The sequence below is a fragment of the Pseudochaenichthys georgianus genome, chromosome 14, assembly GCF_902827115.2.
Source record: "Pseudochaenichthys georgianus chromosome 14, fPseGeo1.2, whole genome shotgun sequence".
In the NCBI taxonomy this organism is placed as follows: domain Eukaryota; kingdom Metazoa; phylum Chordata; class Actinopteri; order Perciformes; family Channichthyidae; genus Pseudochaenichthys; species Pseudochaenichthys georgianus.
Window position 1 is genome coordinate 35,732,893 of NC_047516.1, and position 13,962 is coordinate 35,746,854.

Consider the following 13,962-nt stretch of genomic DNA (forward strand, 5'->3'; position numbering starts at 1 on the left):
ATCGTATTAGTATTATATCGTATTCAGCCACAGACTCATCCCTCCACGACACAGCACCAAGCGCCTCGGACAGACCTGTGTGCCTGTAGCCATCAGGCTGCACAACAAGGGGTCAATGATGAAAAAAGAAAATTAAAAGAAATCACTGGACATAAATATACACTGTTTCCACAACCCATGCTAATATATTAGTAGTAGACCAAATATGTAGATAGATATGTCACTATATGTGGAGATGTCCATTTTCACTTTTCACTTTAACTCATTTCGTACTTCATAATTTATATGACCAAATATGTATATATGCTGAGAGTTATTTTACTCTTATTTTTACTCATCTCCTATTTCATAGTCTTTTATTATTATTATTATTATTATCATTATTATTTTAATTTGTTTTCTTGATTTTATTTTGTATTGTATTAATCTGTGTGAATCTGTGCTGTCCTGTTTTCCACGCTTACCCTGTTGCTGCTTGTACACCTGAATTCCCCCACGGGATTAATAAAGGTCCATCTTATTTTATCGTATCGGACTGATCAGCTGAGCGAAGCCCTGTATGGCTAACAGGACTAATTCATTATGTATTTCCCACTATGAACAGAAGTCCAAGTATAAATCTAGCATCAAACATAATATACAAGGATGTAGTGCAACACAAATCTAATAAACACAAATCTCCATTCACATGCAGTCTCATTATGCTTCAGGCCCCTGCGGAGAGCACCAATCTTGTTTGGAAAACGAGCTGAGGAGACATTTTGTAAGAATATCTGTGCTTGTATCTGATTGTCTCTCCGCAGTAAAGCCGTCCAAGCCGCGGTGCTGGATGGAGGGGAAACTGTTGGAGGGGGGGGATGTCAAGATGAGCTGCAAGTCTGCGGACGGCTCTGATCCCCTCCACTACAAATGGGAGAGGGTTATGGACAAGGGCAAATATGGTGGGAAGCTGCCTTCAATGGCCCTAGTGGGTAAGTCTGCTCACACGTCTGTAGCTTCTATTTGACGGTATTTTGATTTGGTTTGGACAATGTGCAGCAGCTCTGTAATGTCAACCACAGACAGTGTTTATTCTATGTTCAACTCCTGTACCAAGTTGGGCTTTTAAATGTATAATATAGGAATGCACGACACCAAAACACATACATTTTACACACAATAAACTACTGACCACACAATACTACAGCAACTAAATAAACAAACATACATGCCAGAAATGTTGGCAAAATATATCGGCACAGCCCTGGTTTGCTATAAGCCAGCACGTGAACCCTTAACATTAATATGATTTCTGGAATTTATTTTTTGTAACAGAAATTGTATTTCGTTTTGCATTGTTTAAAATCTCAGAGTTCAATCCAAACTAAATGCTTCAGCAAAAAAGAAAAAGAAAGAGAGAACACTAGGCAATGTGACAGATTTGTAGTAGTGAAAGGGTTGTGATTTATCAGCTTCGAAGGCAGAAACACTGGTGGACAGGGATTCAGTTTGAGATCGCTGGACTGTGCGGACATATTTCAGCTCTTTGATTTTATTGCTTTTTCTGCTGACTCGGGCAGTCAACTGTTATAGGTTAAACAGAGGTTCTGTCCCCTCGTTTTTTTCTTTTTGAATTGATGGTTCTTCTGGCTAGTCATTAACATACAGTCTTCAAAAGGGGACAAAACCAGTCAGAATCAGTCAGACAGCTCTATTAACTCAATAAGCATTATATTCAAAACACATTCAGTGTTTTAGACCAGGAAATGAACACACGCCATGAATACTTTTTTTTCCCTTTTTGGTACAATCAGATTTGAAAAACCCAGAGATTGTGACGTTGAAGAACTTGACGAAGGAGAGCACCGGGGTCTACAAGTGCACGGCCAGCAACGATGTGGGAGAAGACAGCTGCACGGTGGAGGTCAAGCTGCACTGTGAGTGGAAACCCTAGTGAACACTGAAACAACAATACATCCACAAATGTGCATTCAGAAAAGGATGCAGCTTTCACACCCATTGTTCACGCCGCATCTGAAAACCAACACATGATTTTTACAAATGATGATCACCTGCGATTTCACCAAATCAATGTGTAGCTGACTAAAGGTCAGGTTTTGGAAGCACTGTAAACTTTACGCCCCACCATATTTAGTCGTACTGACAATGACATTTCAAAAATAAGGGCGAGGATATTTTTTTCTTATTGTCAAGAAAGACCAGGGAAAGACATAAATAAATAATTTAAAATACCTCACAAATATTTAGTTTATTTCTCAAAAGAGTTATTTGTGGGATCTATTTTCTGTGGTGGAATAATACAGGTGTAATGATCTAGTCAGACAGCAGGAAAGTGTGCACTTAAAATAAACTACAGTGGTGTGTGTTTGTGGTAATGAATGAACATGTCACCCACTCTATTATATATGTTTTTAATCATTTCTAGACAATGTAGCTACACTCTGATTTGAAGATTTGATTTGTTTTCATGAAACTTCAGGAGCTTATCTTCCAGGCTGATCTCAACAAATGTAGAAGATATGGACCTGTGACGACTGAAATTAATCTAAAACCCCATAGACAATAATAACTGTAACAATGGTAAACTGATCAAAGCTACTGAAATAATCAATGGAATGTAAAATCCAAGATTGTTTTGGATGGATCGCATAGGATTCAATCAGCAAACCTGATTAAATCCTATTTAAGAAAATAGCGGGTTTGTTTTGAACACGCTCTAATCTAACAATATCTTACAAAAGGACTTTTGTTTAACATTTTAGGACCCTCAAGGGTAGTCTTGTAAATATAGTACTGTATACGACTGGCGACCACTCGCCATAAACAATTGCAAACTGCTGCTGTCACCTGCATGACTTACTGCCCTCACTATTGATTAGATCCATCAATCACCAACTCAATCACCAGTTTACCCCAAGTGGCACGACACTAAGCCCAAAGACCTCTGAAGGCGGGATGTCAGGAAGTAAAGCACCAGCAAATAAAAGTGTATTTATTGGGACATGAGGTCCATTCTGTTTCTGCTTTTTACAATTCTGGGAAAAAAGGATTCTTTAAAAGTTTAGGACCTGAACAACAAAACTGATTTTGATCAAATCTCTCTTACAATAGCGATCTGACGAAGAAGACAGAAAAGTAAAACATTTCACATGCATAGATAATGCATTAAGAAGAGAACAAGAACACTCTGTGACAAAAACCTCAGCCAACCTTCACTTAAAAGTGTCCAGAGAGATGAGGGTTTCTAGTGTGAGTGTATCCTGGAGGTCATTCTGAGACAAAGGGCTAAGGAAGGCCCCTTCTTCATTGTCAGTCCACACATAGAACTTTCAAGCCCAGCCACCCATTGGATTGAAGATCATAGGTATTTCGTTCGTAATGTGAATTAATAACCTGCCCAAAATGGCCTGTACTTAAGAATGATACCAGTGTTGCATCCTGTGCGTAGTAAGTAAAGACCTGTGCGTAGTAAGTAAAGACCATCCAACCAATGGACAGTGATACATCCTGTAGATTGAGTTTGACATATATCACGAGCAGCATGAGAAAGAGGGTAAAGTAAAGTCAAAGTAGTGTGACAAGCAATTCTTGAAATGCTATCACTGTAGTCTGATTACAGGTTTATTCCTGTCTTAAATGTAGGGTGCTAATAGAGAGGGAATATTCCTTAGTATTCCTAGGTGTAAAAATTAACATAGCATTAATTTAGTTTGCATTAAAAGCAGTTTGAAATTATTCAAAGCATGCTGCAATGTGGCACTGTATCATCAGAATACATATGCTACATTGAGTGTTTCATGTAGACACAAATATGTATGCATTATGGAAAAACCAGATGCCCCACGATAGATCCTTGGGGAACCCCCTTCTGTATCACAACAGGATCAGAAACCAAACCGATCAAATGTCATGTAATCAGTTAAACAACTCTGAAAACTAGCAACTTTACAACTGGTTCCAACCTTATTCAGGAAGTTAGTTAACATGGGCCCATTTAGTGTATCAAATGCCTTGGTTAGATCTGTAAATATAGCAACACAGAACGATTGCAAGCATTATTTATACAAGGCGGATATAGAAATATCAATTTTCCTTCTAGGCCTAATGTCAGTATACTCTTTCTAATCGAATGTTCTGTCTGTGTGTGTTTTGTGTGATTCTATGTGTGTAGATGTAAGGGGAATGGGTGTGGTAGCAGGGGCGGTGGTTGGCGTGTCTTTTGGGGTCCTCCTAATCATCCTCATCATCTGGTTGGTGTTCCGAAAAAAGGATAACAAGAAATATGAAGAAGAAGAGACCCCAAATGAAATCAGGTATACTCTTTTAGCACTATCATCAAAGTACTTCTGGAGTAGTGAAGTGTCCGGCTGCCCATGTTCCAAAAGTAGGCAACCAGAACTTCATGGAGATGATTCCCTAAATGCTGCATGAAATGTTAGCACCATTTGTTAAAACATAATTAGTTTTAAATTAGTTATTTCTTTGTTTGCATACTCAACCTTAGCAATCACTGTTAGCAATGTGCAAGTGTCCGGATGAATAATGCAGGCTGCTGGGCGTCTCTCCCTATCAATAATGTAGCCAGTCAAAAGAGGGTTGAAAGCAAACAAACTGCCATTGTCTTCATTTGAGTAGTAAATACATAACTTGAGATTGTGCATGTGATAACTGGAAATCATGCAACCATGTGGTCATTTCAGGGAGGATGCAGAGGCTCCCAAAGCCAAACTGGTGAAGCCCAACTCCCTGTCTTCATCCCGCTCTGGCAGCTCTCGCTCAGGCACCTCCTCCACTCAGTCCATGGTGCACAACATGGGGCTCCGAGGCCAGCGACCCTGTGTTCCTGCTGTGGCGGCGCTCAAAGAAAACTGCCATGCCTCAAACTTCCCACAGTCTCCACCTGGCTACACTCAGTCCGTTCTCAAGACTCCCGAACCCCGTTCAACACCAACCTCCATTTCTACCTCCAACAGCAAGCCCAGCCCCCCTAAACTGAGTCCTGCAAACCTGAGCCGCATGGGGGCCACTCCTGTCATGATCCCTGCCCAAAGCAAGGCCTTCCAGACTGTGTCGAAGATGTGACACAGAAGAAAAGACCATGGCAGCCTCAGGACACTGCCACTAGCTGAACCCAAGAGTTAGACTCTCATAATTATATGATTTAGATTCATTCTCACCGTTTGCTTTCTGGTGGATACTTTCAGCAATGTAACTCTTGAAGAATCTCTGCTTTACACTAATGACATAGGAACAAGTGGGAACTGTGATGAAGGTACTGTTTTATGGACTGTGGTTTTAAAAGACAAGAAGGTATTGAAACTGAAGCAGCAGTTGGTTTCTTATTAAATTAGAGGGTCGAACCACGAACAAATGGGATGAGTTAATGAAATAAGGTGAAGTCAAAACCGTGAGCCAGTGACATTTGATGAAATTATTAGATTACTACTTCATTATTTTTGCAGTCAACTACTCACAGATACACATGACAAGGTTAGTTCCAAAGGGAATAGAAAAAAGGAACAACCTTGAAGACCTTCTTACATACAATACACCACTTTACACCTGTTGCAAGTGACTGAACTGATGAAAGTAGTTTAACCGTACCTTGTTACAGTATATACACCGGATGAATGTCTCTGATTGTATAAACAGACTTTATGTGGACATTGCATATATCCATCCATACATGTGATACATATTGTAGTAAGGACATAAATGATTCCCTACGTCACCGCCTCCTCTGATGAAGCATCTCCCAGCTTCAGTGTAGTTTAAGTGTAGATTCATATGGGACACTATTCATACCCTCCATGTCAGAGAGAGTTCAGAGAAGTGTGTGAGTTGTTTGGGGGAAGTAAATGTTCAGGATCATTGAGCACTTATATTTTTGATTGTTACAGGGTTAGGTAAAGGCCTGACTGTGAAAGTGCCACATTGTGATGGTTTATGTTTTATTTGCTCATTTTTGTGTGAAGTATACTTTCTTTTGTCATCCAAGAGCAGAAAACTGTATGAATGTGATGCTATATGATATGTGTTATATACAGTGTTTTTTCTCAGCATTAAGTTAGTCCCATGTTAAAATGTTTGCTTTGAATTCAGTTGAGTATTATATCACTCATTGAATCCTTTATATTGAGTAAATTACCTTGTGCACTCTTAATACATAACTAAAATAAAGATCTCTAAAGAGTGCCTTTGGTCATGTCCATGCTCGTTGTGATGATCAAACAGTTCTTTCGACAGTACATTGCAAATCCTTCACAGGGAGGATAACACTAAGCAGTTAATGTACGTTAGCTGGGAGAGCTCCATTTATATCTGACCTCCCGCATACCAGCCACAGCCCGCAGACAGACAGCCGCACATAGAATATATATATCCCGCCCTTGTGCCTCATCTTCCATTCAGCAGAGGACAATACTGATCTTTCCCCGTTCCTCATTCTTCAATCCCTTCAATACGTAATCTGCCTTTTATCCCGTTTCCCCTTTCAACTAGTCGTGTGATTCTCACCACCTTCTTGCTCTTCTCCCATGGCGCTGTTCTTGATTATTTGCATGGTGGGGGAAGTTATAGATAAGCTTCATCCAAGGACAGAGCTTTGTAACTGTAGAGTTCCAAGCCAAAGTTATTGTCTAATGACTTAGGCCCCGTCCACACGGCTGTAAATGTTGCACTAAAATCTGTATCATGGTCAGTAGCGTCTGGAGCACGAACGCAACCCTGTGATCCGCCATTGTTGTTGTGAAACGCATCAGCAATGACGTGGGGGTGAGCAGGAGAGGTGGGGAGAGGCGGGGCTATGATCGTTTGGGGCGTACACACGGTGCCGCAAGCGTTACGTTACCAGACCTTCTCACTTTGGGATGCATTATCATTTGAGGGCTCCGTTTCCGCGGTTACGGCCTCGTATGGACGAACCGTCCATACGATAAAGAACTATAGCGGATAACACCTGTTTCGTCTCTGTGTGGACGGGGCCATAGACACGTATGATTCCATTTGACCTAATATCAGAGTATGCTGGTGTTACCACACCTCTGACTGTAGAGTGATTGTTTAAGCGTAGCCCACCTGAAGACTGATGAGCATAGGAATACTGCTTTTAGTAGCGTATACTGCTTTTTCCAACTTCAGTGCATGTGATCACTGAAAGTATTTATAACATTCCACTGCATTCAGTAAAGTTTAGATTAAACATTAGCTTTTTTGTGAGAATTCAATCAATATTTAGGAACAAAAAAAGCCTTTTTCCATAGCCAACGGATTGCATTCACTGAAGTTAAACACCTCAAAAGCAGAAAAATATCATTGGATGAAACGGATGTACATCACTTCTATTTCACAGAATATTTTGTAATTGTACTCAACATATTCATACACACATACATCAACAACTGGAAGCCTGAACTGGAGGCTCTTTTAAAGTGTCAAGGATATTCTTACAGAAATAATACTTTTTCTCTACTTTTCATAGACCTTCAAGGAGGTATTATTTCCATCTTTCCCTATCAACACACATTTAGTGAAGATGTACTGGGAGTACCACATTTGGATAAAACCTAGCAAGAATAAGATGTGTAATCCTAACTGGATAAACTCCAACTCATCACTCCAGACATCGGCCATTAAAAGGAAGCTAGATAGAGATGCCAATTTGTCTCTGTGGATATTATTTTTGCTTATCTACAATTATAATTGTTAAGGGGCCAGAACACTCCATCAGAACGGCTTGTCAGAGGGTTGAATAGCCCCAGAACCCCCCCCCCCCCCCCCACACACACACACCTGTTTGATGTTATATTAGGGGGATGTGTATGACTATTTACTGTATATGTCTTTTCACAAACAGACAATCCTACATTTAGCTGTGCCGGGGTCCGACAGATTACATTTTTTCAACTTCTCTCTTTTTGTCCTTCAGGTTAGGAATTCGTCACATTTTCAGTGATAGTCTTTTGTTCTGTTGAAAACCTACAGGCTCATGTCCATTTCAACTGGAAAGAAGCACCATTATCAATGCAATGGGGCCTCCGGGGCCCCTACGAGACATACAATGTAAAGTTATTAGAAATCTATGGGGTAAAATCCACCAATAAAGGCTGAGGAATGATGGTTATATGCATGTTACAGATACTAAACTATAGGAAGAAATGTATTATTTTGTTGCCTCAATGCTTATATAGAATATAAATGATACTCCTTTAGATATAAATTATAATGGTCATAGAATTTCATCTGTAAATTCATAAATCTATATTTTTTGGTTTCCATTTCTGGATTTGTTTATTGTATGCATTCACCACACAGTTCTTTGTACCCTCTTGAAACTTCTTTATGTAAATATGAAAGTCCTCACTGTACAGTGAACACACCGCAGGAGAGGGGACCCTGTCTCTTATGATATTAATATCAGGCTTTTATTTTGATGTGGGCTTGAACAAAAAAGCCATTTATATAGTCCTCTGCTTGGGTGAAAGAGTAATATTTGTACAGAAACTCAGTGTTGTTTTTTTGTTTCTTTTGTTCTTTTATAAAAAATAAAACTTTGAATGGGGATACACAGAGAGTTACTGTCTTTATTCCTGGCACAACAACACACTTTTCCTTTTAACAGTCTGCCTAGTTTGTGTTTTTAAGTGGCTACTATTAAATAAGGGAGCTTGCTCTGCTTATCAGACAATAACTGGGCCTAAACAAATGGTTGGATGGAAATAAAATACATTCTGAGTGCTCTTCAGCATCCTGGAAATGATTAATGTGGGCTAGTTTGATGTCGCAGCATCTTTTAACAGGAATGGTCTTCTCTGGATGGCAGGATACTCTGACAATAAGCAATTTCCCAATGACTTGTTTTTGAATGGGCATTTCTACTGGACTGGAAGCAACAGTCCTGTGCAGTGAGAGAAACTGTCGTGGTTTTATCAGAAGCAGCCATGCAGCTCTGTGCTGTATTAATGGATGCTTCTACATAAGAGTACATAATACTGCAGGATGGAATACGACAGGAAATTGCCCTGTTGAACTCAGATTACCACATATAAATCTTGAATATTAAAGTTGGCCATAATTACTCAATCATTTGAGAGTGACTTTCAATGTTGAACTTGATGATGAGTGTTGAATAGTGAGACTACTGAGTTTCATCCAGAGATTTCAACTGCATCTTAAAGACTATACATGGACCTAGTTTTTTTCTTGGTCAAACAATTTAATCTTTGTTAGATGTTTACACCACCCAGCTATATAAACCATACTGCTCCACTGCGACACAGATTTAAATGGTACTGCATCTAAGAAGAAGCTGTGAAAGGGCTCTATTCTGCTTATTCTCGAAAGACAAAGGAATTTAACCAATAAAAACCTGTGTGAAACTGGAAGGCCATTTTAATAGCTTGGTCCTACAGTATGCCTTAAAACTTGAGTAATTGCTGATCCTTTTCCTAAATCTAACCAAGTAATTTTGTGGCATAAATCACACATGAAACATTTTGATATAGCAGGCTGATATCGCCAAACTTCATTTATTTTAAGTGGTATTCCTTCATCTAACAGCAGACTTACGTATATTGTTGTTATTATGTTTTTTTCTTTATTTCTTTCTATAACATTTAAAAAAAAAAAGTATATAGGCCTATTGGAAAATCCCATCTGAACATTTCCTTAAATTGTATTCTTAAAAACGGATGTATAGAAGTGCATTTATATAAAAGTACATCTCCTTTAAATATATATATATATATATATATCCAAAGTAGATCACTTAATTGAATTATGAAAAAAATAAAATAAAATCTTTCACATACTGTATGACGTTCACTGTAAATCACTGTCGATTAAAAATGATTAAAAATGAAACCATTAACATGACATAAAGCAACAGTAGGACCTGATATATTGAACTCTCAGGTTTAAGGTCAAAGGCGGCCATTATTCAACAGCTGCATGTGTATCCCAAGCCCCCAGGAAGTGCGCCGGACTCTGAGGAAAATATTCGTTGTGGCCAAACGGCGGTACTACACTTCCGTATCAGTCGCTGAGCCCGGAAACACTTTTTCCCATTGACTAACATTGGGAAAGAGACGTCTGTAAATCGTTGGATAATTTTTTTTACTCTAAATAAACTACCCAGTATGAACATTTGTAAAGCCCTTAAAAACATTCGGTCCTCAAGTTGTAAAATGTGCAAATAAGTTAATAACGTTATTCTGAGAGTTTTTTTCCTCGGCATTATGAACGTGCCGCCCGGAACATTCATGTGACGTGTTCAGTAGCCTACTACATGAGTTTTACCTTTAGGCTACCCATGGATGTACAATAAAAACGGATTATATGATTGTATGAATACTTTCGAGACGTTTCGCTTTCTCAAAAGTTGGGCCATTTTGTCGTCATGCGCCAATGAGCAACTCTCACAGGAATGAACGAGGCCCCGCCTCCCACGCTGTATCCAGTTCTTATTATACATCCATGGTGTATCCAAGGTAATGTTGACAGGTTGATTGTTGACCTAACATTGATGAGTGTTAACGGGGCGTAATGCAGGAGGCAACAGAGAAACTATCTGCAAAGTTTACTTAAACACCCTCCAACGTGTTGATATTTCAGCCATCTGTTTGACCATGGTTTGTTAAATTGAGTTATATACTCATTGCCCAGAGTTAGTTTGAATATCCATTGTGCAGCCAATGTTGGTCTCTAGTGGTGAAGAACTGCTATTGCACCATGTAATGGACAAGGACAGTTGTGTCTTCAAATTAGAAAGCAGAACCTCAAGAATAGTTATACACACAGATAAAACATGATATCAAATGATGATGTTGTGGGTCAATGTAACACATGTGGTAATGTTTCTAAAAGATAAATCAGGTTATATCAAGGGTAAATGTTTTTACATTTATGAATATGGCTGTATACATGTTCATTATTATAAGGTACTGTGGATGTACATGAGCCACCTTTTGACATTTAGCAATATGGCAGCATGGAGGGCAGATATGTTCTCCTGGGTTCAGCCATTTTCTTCTCATTCAGCCAGTGGAATGAGTTACTTCAGTAACAGGAAGCAGGACATGAATCCCCGCCTGAGGACAGACCCTCAGTGCAGAGCTGCCTGGCTGTTAACAGCTTGATAAAGAAGGAACGTTAAGTTCTTTAATCATTGAGTGTGCGACTATCTTCCCTCACACCTGTGCTTTCATCCTGGTCAGCCTCTCCCTGGTGTGTGTTCCTCCTCTGCAGCGTGATAAAACCATGACTGACTCTTTCTCTGAGCAGGATTATGAGTTCCAGTTCACAGTAGCAATGTTGAAAGGAGAACCCTTCTTTAAGAAGCATCTGAATGATTTCCTGCCAACATAAACATCATTGTCCCAAAGAGACAGTGCTTCATTGGGTCCCTGTCCTGCCGCAGTTCAAGGCTCCGGACCAATAAACTCTCCTCTGTGTCACAGAGCCTCAGGGCTCTCAGCTCAGGCTGGAAGAGTGACGTCATGCAGGTTGGAATTACAGTGTGACGTATTTACAGTAAACTCAAATTGTATTGATACTTAAACTGGAATATACACAGCCAGTATAGATATAATTTACTTAGTCAATACGTTGAAGTAATCTTCACATTAAGACTTTTATTTTTTCAAGTAGCATGTTAGTTGTTTCCAGGTGAAAGGACTCCAACAGCAGGTAGTGATTTCTAAACAGTGTAATTATTTAAACAGAGGAACATGGTCGCTTCATTGGAAGACAAGTCTCTTCTGCCCCAGATGTACAAACTATGCGTGTTAACATTATTTGATCATATTACGAAGCAAACTCATTTAACATATTGCATGACGACTTTCAAAGAGTAAGACACGCAACTATTTAACCCTCAGCCTGCCGTCACCTGAATGTGACACTGGGTCGATGGACATGGACAGCACAAGGTTTATTTATGGTATACAACGGGAAGAGGGTGCAGGAAGAGATCTTGCTAACCATCACACGGCAGAGTTGATCAGAAATGTTTGGTCTGCACTGACTTCTATCGTGTAAATATTTGGGGGATTTATTTAGGAAAAGTGAACTATGAACAGCTGCATTTTACCGATCCGGATGAGTAATCAGTAATGATTCAGCACAAGTGTGTGGAACACATCGATCAGGTGGATCATGGAACTGAGTGCTGGAGCGTGTTTCATTGAACAGATGGAATTACTGAGGACACCGAGGTCATGTCCCCGGTAGTTTTTCTCAGTAAAGGGTAAATGGATTGCATTTATATATCACGTTTCCAGTCTTGTGACCATTTCAAGTGTTTTTTAACAATTCAGCATTCCCACATTTACACAGAGCCATGCAAGGTGCCACCTGCTCAGGTTGGCCGTGCCATCAGTGTGTGGATGTGGAGCCATCTGGAGCAACTCCTGGTTACATATCTTAAATATCTAAAAGAAGTAGATATAACTACAACAAGAAAAATAAGGACTGAGGCATATACTACACCCCTGGAGCAAACATTAAAACAGTCTTCATTAAGTTCTAAACCTCTATGCTATGATTTAATGAAACCCAGTATCTCTCAGGCATTCATTCTACCTTTTCAAAGAAATTATGTTATATTTTATACTTTACTTTGTCCCGTTCTAAAGGTTGGCCATTTATATAAAATATGAATACAACCAAACATTTTAAAGGGGAAGTTAGTGAGTCCAGTGGTTCTTAGAGATTTTAATGCCGTGCTGCTGAGCTGTGCCAAGTGTGCAGCAGTCACTAAAGCTGATGCATTTATTTATGGGATGGCTGCCATCAATGTCTCCTCTGGTGGAAAGGAAGGTAGGTTAATGATTTATGTTTATGCAAATGTGCTTACTGCTGCTGTTGTGTGCCTCTTGAAGTGTGTTTTGTGCGTCCACACGGTGTGTGTGTGTGTGTGTGTGTGTGTGTGTGTGTGTGTGTGTGTGTGTGTGTGTGTGTGTGTGTGTGTGTGTGTGTGTGTGTGTGTGTGTGTGTGTGTGTGTGTGTGTGTGTGTGTGTGTGTGTGTGTGTGTGTGTGTGTGTGTGTGTGTGTGTGTGTGTGTGCCTCGCAATTACTTTTTGCAATTTTGTTTTAAACAAACTTATTTAATGATACTGTATTGCACCATTTGTTCACCTTCTGACATGAAGGTACATTTAATCAGTGAAGTATGGTAAGCATTGCTAAGAAAATAGGTACAATTGTGCAATACCACTGCTCGTGTAAAATTATAATGACACTGCAATGTGCAATATACATGTATTTGTTTTGTTTACAATTTATTAATGTTGATATTGGCTCATTTAATACTTTTATATTTTTACTATTTTGTAATGCTGCAATCTTTTTTCTTTATTTTTTAAAATAATGTATCTGCACTGTTCCTTTGCTGTAACAATAGAAAGGTAACAACGTTTTTTATTTTAAAGAAAATTCAGATTGAACATGGTAAAAGACTGTAAATTATAGTGTCCGTCCAAAAAATATGTTGTACTTATAGTGAAAACTAACCTTGGATGATGGGTTAGTAGACTAAAAGCTTTAGTAATCCAAAGTACAAAATGTAATAAGTACCCTGTATCAAGATTGATGCAAAACAAGTGATATTTGACCTTTTTAGACAGATTTAGCACAAAAAAACCTCTTCTGGGGCCATTTGGGTGGATTTTCCATATATCTGGCCCCCCTTGTTCGATTTTGACATGTGACATCTCTTCCTGACCGTTAGAGCCAATAGAATCGAAGGGAAATTGTCCTGCACACACTCATGTTAAAAAAGGGGCGTCTTTGCGCATGTAATCTTGATTCAGAGCGTAGGAATAGCCCTGCTCTGATATTTGAAAACGGAATTGCAGTTTTTGCTTATAGATTATCAGAACATTTCAAAGGGGGCACAGTCACATTGGATATGGATTAACTACAGCATCGTTTTTTATCGTTTTAATGCCATTGAAGACCAGTTT

The 13,962-nt window shown here is 39.2% G+C and overlaps 1 protein-coding gene across 1 annotated transcript in view; it reads left to right on the forward strand.

Annotated features, from left to right (window-relative positions):
* LOC117458089 (CXADR-like membrane protein) overlaps positions 1 to 7,738 on the forward strand; it is a 96,967-nt gene extending 89,229 nt beyond the window's left edge. The window contains exons 4-7 of the mRNA XM_034098340.2: positions 804 to 971; positions 1,794 to 1,916; positions 4,172 to 4,313; positions 4,701 to 7,738. Of these exons, the coding sequence (XP_033954231.1) occupies positions 804 to 971; positions 1,794 to 1,916; positions 4,172 to 4,313; positions 4,701 to 5,082 (815 nt within the window). The 3' untranslated portion in view covers positions 5,083 to 7,738. The remainder of the gene's footprint in view (positions 1 to 803; positions 972 to 1,793; positions 1,917 to 4,171; positions 4,314 to 4,700) is intronic.
* Positions 7,739 to 13,962: the final 6,224 nt, after the last annotated feature.